The 23,630-nt window shown below is 39.2% G+C and overlaps 1 protein-coding gene and 1 pseudogene across 2 annotated transcripts in view; both read right to left on the bottom strand.

Annotated features, from left to right (window-relative positions):
- Positions 1 to 12,826: 12,826 nt before the first annotated feature.
- On the bottom strand, positions 12,827 to 13,117 carry LOC308415622 (non-histone chromosomal protein HMG-14-like; annotated as a pseudogene). Its single transcript has one exon. The product of its transcript is annotated as a non-histone chromosomal protein HMG-14-like (transcript).
- A 3,241-nt stretch (positions 13,118 to 16,358) lies between these two features.
- The window catches only part of CCNB3 (cyclin B3), a gene marked incomplete at both ends in the record, with an annotated part of 41,593 nt that continues 34,321 nt past the window's right edge, over positions 16,359 to 23,630 (bottom strand). Inside the window, 4 exons of the mRNA XM_080910887.1 lie at positions 16,359 to 16,440; positions 16,660 to 16,790; positions 21,407 to 21,556; positions 22,269 to 22,424. Coding sequence (XP_080767013.1) covers positions 16,359 to 16,440; positions 16,660 to 16,790; positions 21,407 to 21,556; positions 22,269 to 22,424 — 519 coding nt within the window. The remainder of the gene's footprint in view (positions 16,441 to 16,659; positions 16,791 to 21,406; positions 21,557 to 22,268; positions 22,425 to 23,630) is intronic.

Raw genomic sequence — 23,630 nt, 5'->3', positions numbered from 1 at the left:
AGTAATAGCAAAAACTTGGGAACAAAATTAATCATTCTAGGTTAAAATCATTAACACTTTTCTTTCATATTTAGAGAGCTAGATATACAGATTGGACGGAGATGTTTTTGGCACAATGAGAAACTTTAAGTCTATATTTAGAAGACAACCAAAGGAAATTTAAAATTTTAAACTCATGACTGATAATAGTAGCAATGTTTTTTTTTTCCTTACAACTTTATTTAAAGGAGATGCAGGTACAGATTTTTAAAAGCATTTTTGGAATTCTTTTAGAGGTTTGATAACATGCATTGAAATTCCACTAGTTACCATAAGCATAAAGTACACGTAAAACAGAACATAACATAGAAACAGTCAGAGTATTTTCTGGTGAGTATAGATTAAACATAATGTTTTTGAATATGAAAAATTGCCACAAGGCTATATTCTTAGCTATTGAATTATTAATGATTTAAGTTCCAGGTGTACCACACTCTGAGAGGGTGCTATACACTTTTTTTTTTTCCTAAGAAGGACTGAGTCTTTCACTATTTGGCCTTTATTATTCTTGAGCTTCATACGGCCTGTGAGTTGTTTCTGGAGTGTTCAGAGCTTTCTGGGGCTAGTATACAATTATCAGTGACTGCATATTATGTCTGTTCTTTTGTGACTGAGTTACCTCACTCAGGATGATATTCTCTAGATACATCTATTTTTTTAGGAATTTCATAAAGTCATTGTTTCTAATGAGTAGTACTCCATTGTATAAATATACCACAATTTTTGTATCCATTCATCTACTGAAGGACATCTGGATTCTTTCCAGCTTCTGGCTATTATAAATAGAGCTGCTATGAACATTGTGGTACATGTATCTTTGTTGTATGTTGGAGCTTCTCTGGGGTAAATACCCAGAAGTGGAATAACTGGGTCTTCAGGTAGGACTATGTCCAATTTTCTGAGGAACCGCCAGACTGATTTCCAGAGTAATTGTACCAGTTTACAACCCCACCAACAGTGGAGAAGTGTTCTTCTTTCTCCATATCCTCACCAGCATCTGCTGTCATCTGAGTTTTTGATCTTAGCCATTCTGACTGGTGTAGGGTGGAATCTCAGGGTTGTTTTGATTTGCATTTCCCTGATGACTAAGGATGTTGAGCACTTCCTTAGATGTTTCTCAGCCATTCGATATTCCTCAGTTGAGAATTTTTTGTACCCCAATTTTTAATAGGATTGTTTGTTTCTCTGGTGTCTAACTTCTTGAGTTCTTTGTATATATTGGATATTAGACCTCTATCTGATGTGGAGTTGGTAAAGATCTTACCAGGGCTAGATGCATAGCTTTTATAGACCTTTATAACTTTCTTAAACACTTAACTTATATAAACTTCAAACCTTTTTTTCCATCCATTCAGTTACCATGAGATAAGAGTGATTGACTTTTGAGAGCAGTTGATGAAGAGAAATTTGCTTTAAATAAAGGACTACTAAAAAGTTACACTAAAACCTGTTTTGTGAGTTTCTCTCTTGGTGTGAAGTCTGCCAGCAAGATAAACTGTGTCTGCCTTTCTCAGCTGGTGACTTGGACTTAAAGTGAGGCCTGACTTTTACTTTTACATATGAAAAGCAGCTGTAGCTTTGGGGAAGGATCTGGGAGCCTGCCACAGCCTGCCAAAACTACAGTTAGCCATCAACACCTTCAGAGATGTGAGAAGGATAAATTATAACCAGAAATATAATCCAAATAGCCTACATATCAATTAAAGTGACAGAGACTTAGTGCTACCTGGATGGTTACCCTAGGCTCATGTCATCTCAATGGCTTCATTAGGGACAGAGGTAATAGGTGTCACATAGCTGTCACTTAGTCACAAAGAACAGCATTATATCTCAGCTGCTGCACAGGACAGCAGTGGCCTTTGGCTGCCAGACAAGAAAGTTTTGAGAGATTTTCCTGTGGAAAAGGAATTTGAGGAAACTGATATACCTTAATGAGGCAGAGTAAAGCAGTCAAGCCAATGTATCTGTTTTTGGCAGAGTCCTGGGAGCGAGTGAGCATGGGGCAGTTCTTTGCCCAGTATTTAGTGCCACCAGAATTCAGGTGGAGTCTTCCATGCCCCATAGTCTTCTTTGGAGACCTTATGGTCACTGAGAGGAGTTGGCATTTCTAACTATCACAGGAAGCTTTGCAATAGGCACTTTAAATGGCATATTCAGCAAAGCGCTAAAGAACTTGAGGACCATTATCTATACCTGGGCTATACCATGTCTGCCTATGTTGCACAATGCTACCTGCCATAATGACAATGGATGAAACCTTTGAAACTGTAAGCCAGCTCCAGTTAAATGTTTTCCTTGGTCACAGTGTCTCGTCACAGCAACAGAAACCCTAAGACACTAAATAAAGCTGTATCCCCAATATGAATTACAGTTGTAGTTCTAAGTAAAAACCTGATCATTTATAAGGTGACTGACCAGTAACTTGCATGTCTTAATTATCTTTAACAGTTTACAAGTCAGTAGCTTTTTATAAGATTAAGAATTTACAGTTTTATACCTGTTAAGTTTGAGACTTAAAATTTTGAGTTGAAGATTTCATTGAAGATCCTTTAGCATCAAAATAAAACTTTAAACCATAAATAAAGTCCACAGAGAGACTAGGAAATTTACAGAGCCATAGATATTATCCACAGAGAACTGAGAGCCTTACTTTTTGATCCTTTCATAGTGTACCATTACAGAGCATCACAGTTTCTTATAAGGCTCAATTTATCCAAATAGCCAAACCTTAGTAAAGTTAGCAAAGACAAAGAGGCTAGATATATATCTTCAAGTCAGTTATTGTTAACCTGAGTAGAACTTACAGTTTATAAATCTTATTTATCAAATATATCTTACATTGTTCCTTATTTAATTTTTTCTGGAAACATGGTGTTAAGCAGTTAGCAAAAACATAAGTAGTTAGACATACTCTAAGTCAGTTTCTGTCAACCTGAATATACCTTTAGAACCTTAAGAATTTATCATCACACAAATATCCATCCTAATCCAAAATACTTAAGACTTCCAGTTGTGTCTTTAGTCTAAAATGGAGATTCAATGATAAAGAACCTTATGATTATTACATTAGTTTATGCTGCTTTTATCTTACTCAAGATGGTGGTACAGTTACATTTCATGTACTCATTTTTAACCTTAGTAAAGATGGCTGCCACCCATGCTTCCATTGTATGAGTCCATCAGCCAAGATGGAGGCAAGTCACATAGCTGCTATTTAATGTATTTTCCTAAACAAGAGTTGAGTTCAAGTAACATACACAGTAAGTAGATCTGTTTTTCTAAATAAGACTTGTTTACCATATACAAATTAAGATTCAACCTTTCTTTACAAATTTTAAGCTAACTTTTTGTTAAAGATTCTACAAATTCTTTAACCACACCCAAAGAACTTACAGATCCTGAATTAGAGTGTTTATACAACAGTCTTAAAATATTTCTTGAGAACAGAACACAGAGAAATTGTAGAGATAAAAACGTTTCAAGAGTAGAAATTTACATGTGTGGTATATACTCATTGAGAAGTGGATATTGGCCAAAAAAAGTACAACTTACCCCTAATAAAACCCATAGATGGTAAAAAGTTTAATAAGAAGGAAGGCCAAGGTGAGGATGTTTCAATTCCACTTAGAAGGCAGAACAAAATAATCACACGAGGCAGAAGGAGAAAGGGACCTAAGTGGGAAAGGGGAGGATGAGTGGAAAAGGGGAACAGGATTAGGTGGGGGGGCAGGAGAGAAGCCCAGATGGCCAGGAGAATGAATGGAAATATGCAGCTGCAGGGGAGCAGGGGGAACCTCTAGAAAGTTCCAGAGACCAGTGATGTAAGAGGCTCCCAGGACTCAATGAGAGTGACCTTAGCCGAAATGCCTAACAGTGGGGAGATGAAACCTGAAGAGACCACCTCCAACAGATAGACAAGGCCCCCAGTGGAGGGATGGGGTTAACAACTCACTGTCAAAATTTTTGACCCAGAATTTTTCCTGCCTAAAAGAAATGCAGGCACAAAAATGGAGCAGAGATGGAAGGAAAGGCCATCCAATGACTGGCCCAAAATGGAATCCATCCCATGGGCGGGCACCAATCCCCGACACTATTACTGATTCTATGTTGTACTTGCAGACAGCAGCCTAGCGTGGCTGTCCTCTGAGAGGCTCTACTAGCAGCTGACTGAGACAGATGCAGATACTTACAGCTAAGCATTGCACTGAGATAGGGGGCCCTCTATGAAAGAGTTAGGGAAGGATTGAAGGAGCTGAAGGAGATGGCAAACCCTTAGAAAGACCAACAGTGTCAACTAACCCCAACCCCTGGGAGCTCCCAGAGACTAAGCCACCAACCAAAGAGCAAACATGGGCTGATCCATGGCCCCTGGCACACGTAGCAGAGAATTGCCTGGTATGGCCTCAGTTGGAGAAGATGCACCTAACCCTCTAGAGACTCGATGGCTCAAGGAACAGGAATGGGGAGGTGAGGTGGTTGGGTGAGGGGGTTGGGGGTAGGAAAGCAGCACCCTTTTAGAGGCAAAGGGGAGGAGGAATGGGTTGAAGAACTCTGGGAGGGGGACTGGGAACAGAGGCAGCATTTTGGACATAAATAAATAAAAGAATTCAAAAAGAAAGAAAAGATGAAGCAAGGGAATAAAGAGTAGAAATAGGAGAAACCTTAGAGACAAGAGATTTGGGATCATTTGCTTGTGAGATACAAGAAGTTATTATAATATGCAAGGATTTGGAATTCAAATGTGCTATCTTTGGCCATTGAGCTATACTGAGGTCAAGCTGTTTCCAGTAACATAGTGAGGCTCTAATGAAATCTCTGAGTCTGAGGATCAAAAAGATGGGGTTACAAAACAAACTTTTCTGGGGGGGGGTAGACTCCAAGGGGGGATCTGAAATACAGAGAACAGTGTCGAAAACTCTTTCGAGGGACAAGGATTTCAAATGTAAACTCTGCCTGAGTAAGGAGTTCAATATCCTAGAGGCTATAACAGAGAAGCTGTGGGGCTGCATCTCCTAAGATGCAAGGGAGCTCCAGGAAGGAGCTGAGGACAAAGGAAGCAGAGGACCATCAAGTGTCTTAGTGGATAATTGCCCATAGAGTGGACTTCCAGAGGCTAGAGGAGGCTCCAGAAGCTAGAAAGAGGACACTTAGCAAGTATTCAAGGAAAGACAAATGGTTGGAGCAGTTGGAGGAAAGAAGTGGCAGAAAAGATGGATTCTAGACTTCAGATTTAAATATGGTAGAAGACAGAAGCCAGCAGAGACAAATGATCCATGAACACTTAGGAGAGTCAAATCAGCTTTAGTTCAGAGAGGCTGAGCCCTTTAGAAGGGAACTCATATATGATACTCCTGGGTTTTGGCACCCAACAAGAACATGACCATTCCTAGGTATGGCTGAGAAGAAGGATTTTATTTTAGATAGGAGGGAGAGAACAGCCAGAGGCATCAGGAAAACTCTAGGCATATGGTCAACAGAATAGACTGAGGAGATGAAAGGAGATAGGGGAGGGGAGAGCCAGAGAAAAGAGAAAAGGGACAGAGGAGGAGGCCAAAAGGATCAAGACACTTTAATCCAGATCTTAAGGAGGAACTACAGACTTTTAATCTAGGCCACACCTCCTGCTGGAAACCTATATAAGGACAGGCAAGAAAGAAGGTTTTGCTGTTTATATACTTTATTGTTTATATTCCAACAGTTATTGAGTGTGTGTGTGAGTGAGTGAGAGAGAAAGAGAGAGGGAGAGGAAGAGGAAAGGAGTATTATTCCTCTGGAGAACCCTGACTAATATAGATGAAGATGTGATCACTCTGCCTACCGTTCACTACTATGTCCACCCAGTCTATGATGGAGTCTTATTCCTATAGAACTGCAAACCCAAATAAACTCTTCTATAAGTTGCTTTTGGTCATGGTGTTTAACACAGAAACAGAAAAAACAACTAATGAATAATCCTTATACTTACACAATGTCTTAGTCAGGGTTCCTATTCCTGCACAAAACATCATGACCAAGAAGCAAGTTGGGGAGGAAAGTGTTTAGTCAGCTTACACTTCCACATTGCTGTTCATCACCAAAGGAAGTCAGGACTGGAACTCAGGCAGGTCAGGAAGCAGGAGCTGATGCAGAGGCTATGGAGGGATGTCACTTACTGGCTTGCTTCCCATGGCTTTCTCAGCCTGCTTTCTTATAGAACCCAGGTCTACCAGCCCAGGGATGGCACCACCCACAATGGGCTGGGCCCTCCCCCCTTGATCACTAGTTGAGAGAATGCCTTACAGTTGGATCTCATGGAGGTATTTCCTCAACTGAGGCTCCTTTTGGAGGCATTTCCTTAACTGAGGCTCCTTTCTCTGTGGTAACGCCAGCTTGTGTCAAGTTGACACACCAAACTAGTAACCATTGTTAATGCAATTTGCTGGTACAATATAGGATTAGTGGTGATATAAAGCAGTTCTGGCTTTTCAATCATACAATATCCTGATCAGGAAATGATATTTAGTTTTTATCAGGTGCCCTGATCTGTCTAAAAAACCATTTTCCAAACTACACACTACACATTCAACTATACCATATTAAAGTCCTATTTGAACACTGCAAATAACTCAGGTGAAACATATACACACACCTGATCTAAAAACATACTAAGTAAATAAACATAAGAAGCTTAAACCCAAATGTACTGATATAAGAAAAATGAAAAACCAAGGCAATGTAACGCCTCCAAAATTTACTATTCCTATATGTTGGCATACAGTGATTTATGGTTAGATAAAGTATTAAAAAGAATGCCAATCCCACCAGGTGAGAATAAGACCACTACCACAATCTTTGAGCCAAATATGAAGCAAGCTTTATTAAATACTGACCAGGATAATGAACACTGGTCATATTGATACCCTGGATTCCCAGAACATGGCCACAAATTACAATAGTCAGGTCCTTATAAATGCAAAACCCACAAGGCTATGGTACTTTCCACCTTGGTCCTATCGTGAATAAGCATACATCCTGATATGCTTCCTGCCTATATACCTCCCTTCTATGTGTGATGGACCATATCCTGTGCAGTTGGGGTAACTAACCTTGTTTACAAAGGTAAAAATCATATGACAGTTATCTTATATGAACAACAAACAGCTCCCAGCATTCCAGGAAGTTATCTGTCCTTGAGCAAGTAGGGCTTATAGGTTACAGGCATTTTTGTTTTATAGGTCTCTTAAGCATTGTGATTTAAACTTAAAGCAAAACTTTAGCTCCCACAATTGATTGTAAGTTTGTTCAAAGAAATAACGTCAGCTCTTGGTAGAGAACCAAAGAGAGAAGGAAGGTGATGTAAGATCTGAAAGAAGAAGTCAACAAAGAACACTAAAGAAAACCTAAATTGAAATGCTAAAGATGAAAAGCATTGTGATAGAGTGTTCAGTTGTAAAACAGGATCCCCAAGATTTCTACATATTACAGATGGCCTTGCTTGGTCAGCTCAGAGATATGTTTGCAGAGATAATCTGTCTCCCAAGATAATCTGTCTTGATTGAAACAGACAATTCCAGGAAGAACTGCATATAGTCTACATGGCTGCAACCAACTACCCATTCTCAATGCCCCCAATGCTGACTCTATAAAGAGTTGCAGCCAGCCTTTCCCCTTTACAGCCACTCCTTTTCCTACAGGAGAGTATCTGTCCTCTGGAATAAACATTCTGATCTGTTTAGGTTAGACACCTGTCTCTTTTCTGCTTTCTGGCTCTTTACATTTCCTCAGAAATACAAAATTTGGTGCTAGAATCTAAAAGAGCATCTTGGGTCTTTGCCCCCCCCCCTAGATTGGGGGGTGGCCCCAGGCCCTGTTTATAGAACCTTTTGAATTTATCATCTTTGTCTACACTTGGGACCCGTTCTTTTACAGTCTCTAGGAGTAGTGCATGTCTTGTCAATAAGACTTCTGGCTCTTGGGGCTTTATTAGAGCCCCCCTTTATTGAAACTAGATTCCTTTTCTCATAAAATATATCCTGATCACAGTTTCCTCTCCCTCTACTCCTCCCAGTTTCTCCTCACTGTCCTTCCCATCTGTATCCACTCCCTTTCTGTCTCACAAGAAAAGAATAAGCTTCTAAGCGATAACAACAAATATAACAAAATTAAATATAAGAGAAAGCAAAAAACATCACACTGAGGCTGAACAAAGCAACACACTGGAAGGGAAAGAGCCACAAGAGAAGGCTCAAGAATTACAGACCCATTCATTCACACACTGAGGAGTCCCATAAAAATACTAAGTTGAAGGCTATAATATATATGTGGAGGACCCAATGGAGACCCATGTAGGCCCTGTGAAAGTTGCCTCAATCTCTATGAGTTCATATGAACTTTACTCAGTTGATACAGAGGGCTTTGATCTCCTGGCAACTGAGTCCTTGAAAGACACTGATAGTTCTGGCTGTGGTAACCATGATCATCCAGCACCTTTGTGAGTCCCTTTAAGCCCACCTGACTAGTAAACCTGCCTGTCCACTACTCTCATGAACTTCTCTCCTCCATTATCTCCCCTTCTCTTATAAATTATTTACATTTCTCTTCTCTCGTTTCTGTTTTTTTCTAACAGTATGACATCCAGATAAGAGGCTAATTATCCATCTGACCAGACTACACATCCAGCACAGCCAAAGGCAATTTGTGGTACTTAGCAGTGCCCTGGTTAGGTCTCAGGGAGGGGGAAATCCCCTGTCTTGATTTAAGACTCACTCAGATCAGGAGCTCCGGGAATCCTCTATCTCACCTTCAGACTTGATCAGTCAAGAGTTCTAGGAATTTTCCAGGGCCCCATAGTCTCTTGACCTCTGAAAACTGAGCTCAGTATGCCTCTCTACTTTCCAGCTCTATTCAGTTAATCCCAAACTCAAGGGACACCCCAGGAGTCTGTATTTTGGTCCCTGTCTTTATCTTGATATGGATACTTGCTATGGTTCCAAATTTTCTGGCCAAAAGACATTCCTCCTGAGAGAGAGGGGGGGGAGAGGGGGGAAGTGTACCATCTCTGCATGGCTCAGGATAGCTACAGGTTGTTACGAATATTTTATAAGGGATAGATTTGTATAGGATGATTCATCTTGCCTAGGTGGGAAAATTATATCATATCATTTGGCTCTGAGTTTATGGTGTGAACCTTTTGTGGAGTGTAAAAATTTACTGAGAAAAATCCAAAATAAAACCATTGCTCAATTACAAGTTTCTGGAGTTTTGAATTTGTAGGGCTAGTTGGAGTGTAGGTAGAGTTCACAGCTGGCCCTCCACCAGGGGAGAGACTAACCAGAGGGCGGCCACTGATGAGATAAATATGTTAATTCTATATGACCAGCCATTGCTGGAACTAACGTGGGAGACACCACCAGGGTCAGAGAGTACCTGGAGGCAGCATGGCCTGACATGACACCATGCTGGAACTGCTGAGATAATACACCCTCTGATGCCATATGGCTCTAAGGATGCCAGCATAGTGAGTGTCGGTGGGTTGTTTTAGTATTTACAGCAACAATCACCACAGCCAACTCCAACTGGAACTACCTGGCAAATGGCATGGTGACTCAACACTTTCAATTATAAGCACTTGTCTAGCAGAAGGCATACAACAAAATATTCTATGGTAAACCTTGAAAAGTTAAAGGAATAACTCAGGGCACATCAGGGAACCATACTCCGTTTTAAAACTGGATTCTGGATGCTGTCACTAAACTTACCAATGTAGACCCAGAAACCCCAGAAAGAACCTTCTGTCATCATATCCATTTTATGGCTGAAAGGTTCCACTGACACCCCAGAATAAACTCCTTGAAGCCATGTTTAAGGTCTTTAACAATAGAGGCGAGGACACACACACACACACACACACACACACACACACACACATGAGAGAGAGAGAGAGAGAGAGAGAGAGAGAGAGAGAGAGAGAGAGAGAGAGAGAGAGAGAGAGAGAGAGAGAGAGAGAGAACTGTAATATGAACCAGATTGAAAAGCTCAATTTCAGTTTTGGTCTTTGCCCTCTAGGGATGCCACCCTTTCTCTCCCATGACTCAGCACTCAGATGCAAGTCCCTGCTGAGCTCCTAATTCAAATGCTAACAAATGGGCCACTGCATAAGGGAGTGTCCAGTTCCTGGTTCCTGAATCTGGCATACCCCATATATGGAAAATGGGGACACTGGAAGGTGGAATGTCCATGGGGTCTTCCTGAGGTTCCCTTACATGTGAATTTTTATCATCCACCCATAGCATTAACATATAAGTTAAACACCCCTGCCTAGAGAATCTGCAGCTTGTCTGAACTCAGGGTAATAAAAACAATGAGAGGGAGATAATTCTCTTTTGTCCTGTATGCAAGGCCTTCCTTTTCTCTGCTAACTAAATAGCAGGTAGCCATGTTTCCTTCCCTTTTTATAATTATTGGAGTGTCTGGAGTTCCCATACATCCCAGAAGCACCTCTTTACTCTCCTATCAATTTGGATTCTTATTTCTAACATTCACTTATAGTTATGACAAATTGACCTACCTTCATAGTTATGACAAATTGACCCCTACCTTTCCCAAGACCTCTCCACCAAAATAAAAGCCTCCTTTTTACATATCCTTACCCCCACCTTAGAAACAACTTCCCTCATTCTCTTAACAATGGGACTCAGGGGTAAGATAGCATCTCCTAAACCCATTCTCATCCTATGTTACCCTCTATTCACACTACAGCATGGGATACTGATAATCCTTCCATGACCTACCATTACTCTCCTGACTTGCTCTCTCTGAAAGACCATCACTCCTACATAAGACAAGTACAATACTCCCTATCCACAAAATATGGAGAGGCCTAATACCCCCACCCCCCAATTCACCAACTCATTCTGAAAGGACTCCTAGTATCCACACCCTACTCTCATAACCCACCTATCCTGGGGGTAAAAAAAAAAACAAACAACAACAAAAGCAAAAACCAAACAAACAAAAACCCTAATGGGTTCTTCTTCCCAGTACAAGACTCTAGAAAAACCCACACCATCCCAGTAGTCCAACCCTCTTTTCATCCATCCATCTCTCCCAGCATGGCCTATTTTTCGATTGTTCATTTAAAAGATACCTTTTGTAGTATATTGGACAGTCCTACACCAGGGCTTCCAGGACATCCATACCCTTCTTTGGTCAAGTCCTGCAAAATGACCTAGCTTCCCTAGACCTTTTTCCTAGTTTCCTTCTGAATATGTGGATGGTCTTATCCTCTCTAGCCCAACCCAGTAAGACAACCTTTGCCAATCCACAGCCCTCTTCAATGCTCTGGGTTCCCGGGGCTATCAGGTGTACAGAGAGCAGGCACAGGTCTCTTCACTACCGAGGCCACTTACTCTCTCTAGGAGACACTCCATTGCCACTTCTTGGACTCAGGAACTGGTAGTATACCATTTACCCAAGACGAAGAGAGAACGAAGAGAGTATGGCTTTGGTAGACCTTTTAAACTTTTTCCATACTGGATACCTAATTTCTAATATATAACACACTCCTTCTGTGAGACCTCTAAAATTCCTGTAGAAGAATCTCTCCTGTTTCCACAGTCTCACTAGAGGCCCATAGACCAGTTTAAATCCTCCCTCTATCCTAGGCATCTACCCTGAAAGTTTCTGGATCCCCTCAGATTCTTCTTGCTTTTCCTTCAATTGGATCAGAGACAAGAGCTAACAGCCAAAAGGCAATAGATGTCTATTCTCCTGTAGCTCATTTGTCAAAGGAACCAGATATGGTCATGAAAGGTTGGCCCTTATGCTTACAAAGCTTGGCTGAATATTCCATGTATTCAGTTCACATTCCCTCAGGAACCTCCTAAATCATCAAGCCTTCCTCTCTTTACCCCATACCTTTTGTAGTCCCTAAGCAGTAAGATGCCTCCACAAGAGCTGTCAAAATGCCTGTTCCTGTTTTGTTTTCTTTTTACTTTCATAACTGAGATTTTATTGGTTGAGGAACATAGTACACAGACATTCCAATTCTTATCACACGTACCCAAACTCTGAAGAGCTACATATTGTGTTCATGTACCTGAACTCTGAAAATTATTTGTGTTCATGTACACAAATGAAGAGCTACATATTATTTTTCTTTGAACTTATTCCAGTGATGTTCCAACCACAAGTGTGGCAAGTTTCCCTAAGACCTCTCATAACACCCAAATGTTCATAATCCTCAGTACCGAATCACAATTTTTATGCCACACACAGAACACACTCAAAATTTCCATCTTTCAGAGCACATTGTTACAACTGTTAGGAAAGTGGACTGCCACAACCACATGCATCAAAGTTCTGACAGGGTAAGAACCAAAGACTGGTTTACTTACAAAATGGTTCTACTAGAAATACGGGACCAGATATCACAGAAAATATTCGAGACACGAATACACGACTGAGACCCCAAACTGGCATTTAGTATGCTTTGTACTGTAGGATATAAAACTAGCCCCCTCTACGGAATGTTATGGTGACCCCCGAGACAGTCACAGCCTCTCCTGGTTCAGTATCTTGCTATTTTCTGGTTGTACCAAAAAATAAACAACTAGCAAGTGATTTTTAATTTCTTTAAAAAAAAAAAAACCATTTACACTTAAAAAATGGAATGAGGTGGGATTCCTTCACCTTTTAAAAATATTTTTAGAGCTACTAAAAAACTCGCATTTACAAAATCGTTGATAAAAATATTCCTCTGGATTGTACAAGAAGGGAGGCAGGGACCACTGACAGACGCGATGGATGCTTAGTCAGAATTGGCTTCTTTCTCTTCTTCAGACGCTGGACTCTGGTTTTCCGTCTCTCCATTTTCTGCAGGCAGATCTGTAGTTTGCTGGTCAGCCACTTCAGCCTGTTTGCCCTTCGTTTCCCTCTTCCCTTTTATCTGCACTTTTTTTGTCTGCTGCTTTATCCTTTCCAGTGGCCTATTTCAGCTTCAAGTCCACCTTGGCAGGGGCGGGCTTGGCGACAGCCTCCCGGAGCAGCGCTTGGGCTCCTCCTTCACTGCTCCATCTGCACTAACCTTCCTCTTGGGCATCCTGGCAGCGCTGGGTGGGAGACGCCGGATCTGTCACGGAGCTGCCACTGCCTAGCCACCACCACCGAACTGCGATGACCCGGAACCCGCCTGTTCCTGTTAATAGGGTACCACTACACCTGTTCAGCCTGCAGGTGTCAAAGGAGCTGTCCATAGTACTGCATATCATTCCTGCCTCAGCCTACAGCCTTGGGGAAACAACACCACAGGAGCTGTCCTATAGGACCTGTCCACAGTGGCAGCACCTCCTTTCCAGTAGCTCCACAGAGATGGTACCTCTGTCAAAGCCTCCTGCAGCCAAGAACTTCCCACCCCAACCCAAAGGGGTTGAAGAAAAGCCACCAATCCCTGAACTCTCCAACAAGCTCAGGACTTGAAATCCCACTAGGCCTCAATCTGAAAATCTCTGCCCTGAAAAGCTCCAACCCCCTAAGAAACCCTATCGAAGCTCAGAGCTGTCTGCTCCCAAGAGCAGGAGGCAGCCCTCCCTGGATTTATCCCTCCACACCCTGGACCCTCCAATAAATCTCTTTTATGAGATTTGCTACTTAGTGTGACTTTCTTATCAGGAGAAGCCAAGAAGCAGTGAAGAGAATGGAAGAATCAAAGAACTAGAATGGGGCTGAGGCTCCTGAGTGCCACAGCCCAGTTGGGGATTCCCTCCCCTGGGAGCTGAAATGCCTCTGTTGAGGAGGCTTCCTTTCAGAGCTGTGTCATTCCTGAGCTCCTATATCCATATCCCTCCCTTGAAACACTTTCTCACCTCAGAGCTGTAAGGTGCTTGAGTTCCTGTGTCTCAGCATGCCCTTCCATTGGGATACCTTCTCACCCCAGGGCTTCCGAGTCCCAGGATACCAGAGAATCAAACAACCCTATTAAAAATTGGGGTACAGAGCTAAACAAAAAATTCTCAATTGAGGAATATCGAATGGCTGAGAAGCATCTAAGGAAGTGCTCTACATCCTTAGTCATCAGGGAAATGCAAATCAAAACAACCCTGAGATTCCAACTCACACCATTCAGAATGGCTAAGATCAAAAACTCAGATGACATTAGATGCTGGCGAGGTTGTGGAGAAAGAGGAACATTTCTCCACTGTTGGTGGGGTTGGAAACTGGTACAACCACTCTGGAAATCATTCTGGTGATTCCTCAGAAAATTGGACATAGTCCTACCTGAAGACCCAGTTATTTCACTTCTGGGCATATACTCCAGAGATGCTCCAACATACAACAAAGACACATGCACCACAATGTTCATAGCAGCCTTATTTATAATAGCCAGAAGCTGGAAAGAACCCAGATGTCCTTCAGTAAATGAATGGATACAAAAATTGTATATTTGTATATTTACACAATGGAGTACTTCTCAGCTATCAGAAACAATGACTTTATGAAATTCCAAGGAAAATGGATCATCCTGAGTGAGATAACATAGTCACAAAAGAACAGACATAATATGCAGTCACTGATAATTGTATACTAGCCCCAGAAAGCTCTGAACACCCCAGAAACAACTCACAGGCTATATGAATCTCAAGAAAAACAAAGGCCAAAAAACAAAAACCATTAAAGCCTCAGTCCTCCTTAAGAAAAATAAATAAATGTACAGCACCCTCTCAGAATGTGGTATACCTAAACTTTAAATCATTAATAATCCAAGAGCTAAGATTATAGCCTTGTGGCAATTTTTGGTATTCACAGATCATTATGCTTAATCTATCCTCATTAAGAAATCTGTTTCCATGTTATGTTCGGTTCTACATGTACTTCATGCTTAGGGTAGCTAGTGGGATTTCAATGCATGCTATCAAACTTCTAAAAGAATTAACTACTGACAAAATTATTCATATAATGTTATGCCAAAATGCCTTTAAAAATCTGTATATGTATCCCTCTTTTTAAAAATAAAGTTATAAGGATAAAAAGAAATGTATAAGTAATAAAACTCATCATACAAAAAAGTACTATTAAAATAAGATTACCTGACAACAAATAAAATATGCTTTGGCTTACAAAGGCTTTGGGCTAGATTTAAAAAACAAACAAACAAACAAAAAACAAAACCAAAAAATACCCAGTCCAGTTACACATATAGAAGGACTCTATATCCTCCCACAGAGATGTCTGCCTATCTGTACGCATGGCTTCTCTATTCATAGTAGCTAAGGAATGGAATCAGACTGCATGCCTATTAACTGGTGAATGGAAAATGAATGCAGTACATATCAGGTAATTCTATTCAACTGTAAATGTAGTTCAATGGTTGGCATACTTGCCTACTTTATATGTTATCTCAGGTTCAATTATTAGTATCACCAAAAAGGAAGAAAGATAAGAGTTCTGACAGTCTTCTGTTATGGCAAATATTACTTGAAAGGCTAGGAAATCCCTAAAGGTGGGACTGAGAAAAAGGCTCCTAGTAAAGGAACTAACTGCTTCAGTACACATCACATAAGAGATAAGGTAAGGTAAAAAAGGACTTTGTGCAATCTTATGAAGTAAGGTTGGATAATTGCTTGATGCTTCCATTTACAAAAAACAACAACAAAAAAAAAAACAAAAAAAAACTTGATTTTATAACTAGAAATGTCTTCTGGCAGACAATAAAGTTCAGAAAAGATTTCAGTGTGTCTTACAAGTTGTTTTTGTTTTCAAATATAGATTATAAAGAGCTGCCTCTTGGGGGGCTTATTTTTAAACCTTTTACCATTGAAGCAAAAGCAAATAAAGTATCTGAGATTGAAACTAAAAAGTATTTCTTCTATCATACTATCAATTGCTCTGACTCTGAGCTTTTGAGGCCTGATTATGGAAGAGAATCGGGGCCCTTTTTAGATTGGGCTCTAATCTCCAGGATCATTCTTATATAAGACTCTCTTAATAGTTCACACCTAGCTGAATTCCTCCTCCTCTGAGGAGAAACAGAATAAGTGATATCATGAAACAGGCTTTACTGGATTAGAAAATAACCTTCTTGGGCTATGCATGGGGTGCCTCAGCAATAAGAGGGGACATGAGCCATTCCAATAACAACTGCATTTTATTAAATTTTTTAAACAAATATAAAAAACAATTTCTTTTCTTTCATAAAAGTAATTTAAAATTTTAAGTTTCTACAACTATCAGTTTAGAAAAATATTAATGAAAAGTTAACAACAGGAAAACTTCAAGCATAAGATATGAATAAATACATTCTATGTGTATGTCTGCCCAGCCCTGACAGCTGCTGTCAGAAGTCCTCAGCTGAATAATGCACAATTCAAAAGATCATCTAGATCTTTCTTGCTCAAAGGAGGGATTTTGGCGACTTCAAAGTAGGTCCTGCAAAAGGAAGATTGGTCTGCTTAGAGGAAAATAAGCCAGAGAAAAACAGGCTCCACAGAAAAGTGACACATTAGAGCCTCTGGTTTCCTATCTGGCTTTAACTGCAGAGAAAGGAAAGTTTTCAAATCCTCTTTTTAAAGTGAGATTTGTCTAGGCCCACTGCTTTAAAGGTTTCTTATGAATGAGTATAAACTCCAGTTTAGCTGTAGTACTTACTCTTCAGAATACTTCTCAAACACATTCTTAAGCACAGTACGGGATCGGAAGTTCAGCAAATGGTTTAGCTTCCTGACCAAGATATGGAGTTCAGCCATCTGGTAGCCAGTAGAATATTCCAGTGAAGGAATCTGACAAAAAGAAGAATAAACATTAATTTTTATTATTGGAACTATACCCTTGACTCTAACTATGCTTTACAAGTCCAAACATCTCATCTCTGGTTTAGGCAGGGAGATACTCAAAAAATTTCAAATACTCATATAGTACAGATTACTAACTAAAAAGTATGTTTTCAACACAAACTTCCAAGATGTTCAAATGTTATCATTTATGTTAGTCCTAATTAACTAGCTCTAATTAGTTCATGGATGCTAAAATCCACCAAAGACCAAAGAATATGCTTTAGTATTTTACACTCATTCCTTTAGCACCTTCACATCTTTTTAGTTACTACTTTGTCTATATTATATCTCCTCTCACGAGTTTCTACTCATCTTTCAAGACTGAGCTTAAAAATTACCCTTGTGGTGTGGGAAGAGAGTGAAATATATGAAAGTAGATGGCAGGGATGCTGAGGATAGAAAGCTTTAAATGATAATGATGGTAGGGGTGCAGGAAATCAGATGTGATGGTGTTAGTTAACTGAACCTAATAATGTATGAAAAAGCCATATAGAAACCCAGTATGTTGTAAGCTAAGCATTAAAATATAGTTAAACAAAGACTTTGAACAACAACAAAAAGTATTGAAAGCTACAAGGAAAACAAACAAAAACAAAAAAACTGAAGTCACATATAAAAGAAACTCATGAGAATGATAGCTGACTTCTCAATGACAATTTGAAAACCAGAAGAGCCTGGAATAATGCATTCATATTCCTAAAAGACCATGATCATCCATCTTACCATATTTTAAATTATCTGCTATAGTTAAGGGAGAAAGACAGACTTTCCAAGATACAAATATCTTTGAAAACATCTTCAACAAATCAAATGTAAAAAAAAAAAAAAAAAAAAAAAAAACATAGGAAACAATATTCAGGCTGAAAGGGGCAGTGAATGCAGTCAGGAAACTGAGGACAGAGATACAAAGCCATAAATTACTAAGATACAGAGTACTCCTTGAAACAAACAATTCCAAAATCAATGACACAATGACTGCAAGTAACACAAACATTTCAAAAACAACTTTAAATATTAATGGCCTTAATTTCCCAATCAAAAGATACTGGCTGGTGGAACAGATCCACCTATCTGTTGTCTTCAAGAAACACATCTCTAAAGATAGCCACCACTTTGAATTATAGACAGAAGTACTCTACTCAAGTTGAAGCAAGAAGCAAGGAAACATTATTATTCTAATACCTAACAACACAGGCTCCACTCTAAAAGTAACCAGAATAGATAAAGAGGAAAAATTTATTCTAATCAAGGGAACAGTTAACAAAAAAGTCATTAATATCATATATATATATATATATATATATATATATATCAAACCCTGGAGTGCACAATTTCATTTTGAAAAAGTTACTGCTGTATTTAAATACAGATTAACTTCAACACAATAATAATAATGATAGGTGACTTCAAAATCCCACTTTCTCCAATAGACAAGTCATCTGCACAAAATCTAAACAGAAAATTATTAGAAATAAATGACATCATACATCAATTACAGATATATACAGAGTATTCTACCCAAACACTAAAGAGTACCCATTCTATAGCACATGGAAGCTTTTCTAAAATGAGTCACATCCTGGGGCACAAAACAAATCCTTAAAAATTCAAAAGGATTGAAATCACTCCTTATATCCTATCTGACCACAATGGAACAAAACTTAAAATCAACAGCAAAAACAAACAAAAACAAACAAACAAGCAAACAAAAACAAAAAAAACTAAAACAAACCAAAAAACCTCTCTAGTAAATATATAAAGCCAAGAATATTAAGCTACTCATTGAAGAAGATATCAAAAAGACAAAAAAAAAAAAAAAAAACTTCTTAGAACTAAATAAAACTGAAACGACAATACAAGAAAACCTCTGGGATGCAATAAAAGTAGTCCCACATGGGAAATTTCTAAGTGTCTACATTTAAAAAACAATAAAAGCAGAAAGCTCATAAATAGTTTACTGATAGAACTCAATTTAAAAAAAATAAGAGCAAACTAAAACCAAACTCAGTCTATGGCAAAAAAAATAAAAATAAAAATCAGAACAGAAACCAATAAAAAAAGAAAATAAAAACAATACAAATAATCAACAAAACTAAAAATGTTTTGGGGGGGTTGTTTGTTTTTGTTTTAGAAAATAAATAAGATTGGCAGACCTTTGGACCATCTAATCAAAAGAAAGAGAGGACCAGAATCAGAAATGAACAGGAAACACTACTAGATACTAGAGAAATTCACAATGTTATTAGGGAAATATTTTTTTAAAAAACCTGTGCTCTATTAGGCTGAAAAACCTAAAACAAATGGGTGAGTTTCTATATTCAGCCAAACCACTAAAATTAAACCCCGAATCAACTATCAGAATAGGTCCATAACAAATGAGAAATTGAAATAATAATAAAAAGCTTCCCAGCACCCCCTCAAAAAGGTCCAGAACCACATGGATTCATCAATGAAATTCTACCAGACATTCTCAGATCTACAACTAATTTTTCTTAAATATTCAAAAAAAAATAGAACTAGAAGGAGCACTCCCAAATTACTTCTATGAAACCAGTAACATTCAAGTATACAAACCAGGTAAATACACAATAAAAAATAGCCAATATCCCTGATGAACATATTCAAAAATACTCAATAAGATACCTGCAAAAAGAATATAGACATACATCAAAAAGATATACATCATGATCAAATTTAACTTATCCCTGAAATGAAAGGACAGTTCAACATTTGCATGTCAATAAAAGCCAAATAAACCTTTGACAAATCCAACACATCTTCAGGATAAAAGTCTTAGAGCAGCAGTTCTCAAGCTCCCTGGACCCCTTTGCAGTGGGGGGGGGGGGGAGTGGGGTTTGAATGACCCTTTCATGTTGTGGATTGTCCTGCAGCTGTTTGTATTTTGATGCTAATTCCAATTCCCCAAGAAGGAATGCCTAGTCTAGTGACTTCATCAGAACCTTCTTCCCATTTTAATTTGTAAAATACAGTTGAAAGCCTGGGCAGAGGAAGGAAAGGTGGATTGAGAGGATTGAGGAGGAAGAGAGGGGTGTGCAGAGGAGAGGTTGGAGGAGAGGAAGAAGATGAAGCTGAAGCACGTGACCTGGAGAAACTGCAAGTTATAAGGGGTCTCATACTGGGGAATAGAGTAGTATAGTATAGATCTTCCCAATCTAGGTATGCAGCTTGTATTCATATCAACTGAGTTGTGTTTTCATTGAATGGGTTTATTCAGGTTGGAGAGGTTACTACAACACTTTTACCAGGGCTACATATCAGATATTTACCTTACTATTTATAACAGTAGCAAAATTACAGTTATGGAGTGGTAACTAAAATAAATTTATGGCTATGGTCACCATGCCTGAGGCACTGTGTTAAAGGGTCACAGCATTGGGAAGGTTGAGAAGCACTATTTTAGAGAATATAGGGCTAGAGCGAACACACTTCAACACAATAAAAGCTATATATTAAAAACCACAGTCAACACCATCCCAAATAAAGAAAAACTTGAAGCAATTCCACTGGAGTCCAGAATGAAACAGGGATGATCATCATCTCTACTCCTTTTTAATACTGTACTCAAAGTGCTAGCTAGAGCAATAAGACAAAAAATTAGATGGATACAGATGAGGACATAAAATGTCAAACAATCCTTATTTGCAGATGATATGTTAGTATATATTAGAGAATCTAAAGATTCTATCAGAAAACCTCTAGAAATGTTAAGTAAATTTGGTACTATACAGAATCAACTTTTGTAAGTCAGCAGATTTTCTAACACTAGCAAGAAACATTACAGAAAAGGAGCTAATGGATACTCTCATTTACAATGTTTTAAAAGAAAACAAAGTATCTAGAAATAAACCTAAACCAAGGAAGTAAAGAACTCTACAATGAAAACTTTACACTTTTGGAGAAAAATACTGAGAGACACTAGAAATTAGAAAGTTATCACATACTCATGAATTGGTAGAATTAATTTTATGAGAACAAGTCATTTTACTAAAGCTATTATAGATTAAGTGCAATCCAAATCAAAATCCCCAATCTCATTCTTCACAGAAACAGAAAAATAAAAATCCTAAAATTCATATGAAACCACAAAAGACCCCAGAAAACCAAAATGATCCTGAGGGGAAAAAAAAACAATGTTGGAGAAATTACACTAAATGTATATTGTGTGTGTGTGAGTGTGTGTGTGTGTGTGTGTGTGTGTGTGTGTGTGTGTGTGTGTGTGTGTATGTATGTATGTATGTATCTCACCATAAGCATTTTTGGTGTGTGTGTGTACCTGTGTGTATACATGCACAAGTCATAAGAGAATTTTCAGTTGTCCTACTCTATCATTGTCTACCTTATTACTTTGAAACAAAGTATCTCACTGAACCTCAAGCAAGGCTGGCAGCCAGCAAGTTCCCAATGATTCCCTTGTTTTCACACCCCACCCCATCCCCAGCATATACTAGGGGCATAATCAATCTTGACTACATGTAGCTTTTTACATGAGTGCTGGGGATTTGAACTAAGAACTTAGTGAATAAGCCACGCCATCCATTTACACAATTGCTGAGATTCCTCATATAGAGGGCCAAGATGAAGGAGGCTGCAGCTAGCTTTGAAGGCCTCTCTTCAATATAGTCATATTCCTGCAGGGTCATCTCACAGATGAAACGGGATAAGGTTAGTGTCTTCATACTAGCATGGATACACTAAGGGAAAAAAGAAGAGTGGTTAGCAATCAATTCAGAAAAACAGTAGCAGAATGAAGAATCCCTTTTAAGTTACATCATCCCTAGTCCACATGACTATCTGCTTAAACAATGTACTTCTGCTACCATAAGCCCCTTGCAGACTCCTGCCTACAAAAGTATAGACTCTCTGAGAGAGGCTTATGATACTGGCATGGGGGTTTGTGATCTTTAAGGCTCCGAAACTATCAAGTACAAGTGCATCCTTTGACTCTTCTTGCTATAGTAGTCGTCCTTTGGTAGATCAAAGTTTCCCAACTGTAACTATGCACATAATCCTGCTCTAGGAGATAATTCTTGCTCCAAAACATTCTGTTCTTTCTTATGTTTCAAAATTTTTAACTTATAGCACACATAAAAACATATATAAAACAATTTAATGACTCAATGAATAATTTGATCTTCCCCCATAACCAATATTCAACCAAAAAAAAAAAAAGATTCCCAACATTTCTCCAAAATGTATTATTCATCTTCTCCTGATCAAAGAATATTTTTACCTCACCCCCTACTTTGTCCCTGTTCCAAAACCTTAGAGCTACACCATGGAAATCTATAATGTGCACTACCCGAAGTATCTGATAACCTTTCACCTAGAAGTCTGTCAGACACTCTGGGTATAGAAAAAAATAACCCAGAAATCAAAAATAACTAAGCTGTATCTCCCTGTTACCGAAGCATATCTACGCAGAAAATTATATGCAGTAGGAATATTGATGTCAAAGTCGAGAGTTTTCAGGATGTTGCTTTCCAAGGACACCATCTCACTCTTCAAATAACGATCTTCACAAATATACAGGAACTCTGGCAGAGAAGGGGGATAAGATTCCTGTGGATGGAAAGAGAGACAATCATCCATGTAGACATCCTTTTAGTCTCTAATAATGCTAAAAGGAAAAGAGGGAAAGAACTGCAGGATAAGGACGAGTTGACCACATTTCTAGACGAAGACTTTCAGGGAAGATCTGAGCCAGTTTTAGTTCATTTGAATGGCTCAACAGACACCAAACACAGGGATTAAACCACCAACTAAAGAGTACATATGGAGGGACCCATGGCTCCAGCTGCATAAGTAGCAGAGGATAGCATTATCTGGCATCAATGGGAGGAGTGGCCCTTGGTAGAGTGATGGCTCTATGCCCGAGTGAAAGGGAATTCCAGAGTGAGGAAGTAGGGGTGAGTGGGTGGGTGGGTGGGAGAGCATCCTCATAGAAGCAGGGGGAAGGGGAGGGGAGAAGGGGAACCAGGAAAGGGAATATCATTTGAAATGTAAAGTTTTAAAAATATCCAATAAAAGAAAAAAAGGAAACAGGAAAGAAAGAGAGAGAAGAGTTCCCTGACCTAAATTCTACCAACATCAGGCAGAGGGCAGGGCTAATAGTTATGGTCACTTACAATGGTAAAAACAGCCTAACATAATAGCATCTGAGAGTAGGCATGTGCCTTCCTGATGGCTGAAAATCAGAACTCAGAACAAAGAGAGCCAAAGCCTGCTATGAGAAACGAGTGGAAGGAAGCCAAAGAAAAATGAGCTAGAGATAGAGAAAATATATATGGCAGGATGGGGAGGAGCTAGCAGTTCAAGTGTGCTATGAGTGGCATTGTGCTGAGAGTGCCTTCCTATACCCTGTTCCTTAGAGAATGAACACTGGTTTGAGAAATTCATGAGGATTTTTTTTTTTTTAAAAAAAAAACCTTGACATTTTTATTCAACCTAGAGCTCACTTTCCACTCTGGCCTTACTTTCCTCCTTATCACTTTGCTGTCCTTCCCTCCCATCTCTTCTTCTACTTCCATTCCTCCTCCCCTTATGGAGTCATCGGGTTCACATAACCCCATATTACTTATTCCTTTTCCCACAATCATCTAATTCCACACCTCCCTTAAGAACTCTTTCAGCTCACCTGTATCATGGTATTCCCCATTCTTGCTCCCTCCTCCCCTGCTCCATCTTTACTTTCCTGTTTTTTGCACTTACTCCAGGATATATTCAGAGCTGAAGATTTGGAGTTAAAAAGCAACAAATCAGAGAACA

Source organism: Micromys minutus, assembly GCF_963924665.1.
Source record: "Micromys minutus genome assembly, chromosome: X".
Classification (NCBI taxonomy): Eukaryota; Metazoa; Chordata; class Mammalia; order Rodentia; family Muridae; genus Micromys; species Micromys minutus.
Note: the sequence above shows the minus strand (reverse complement) of the source record. Positions and strands in the feature narration are given on the sequence as shown.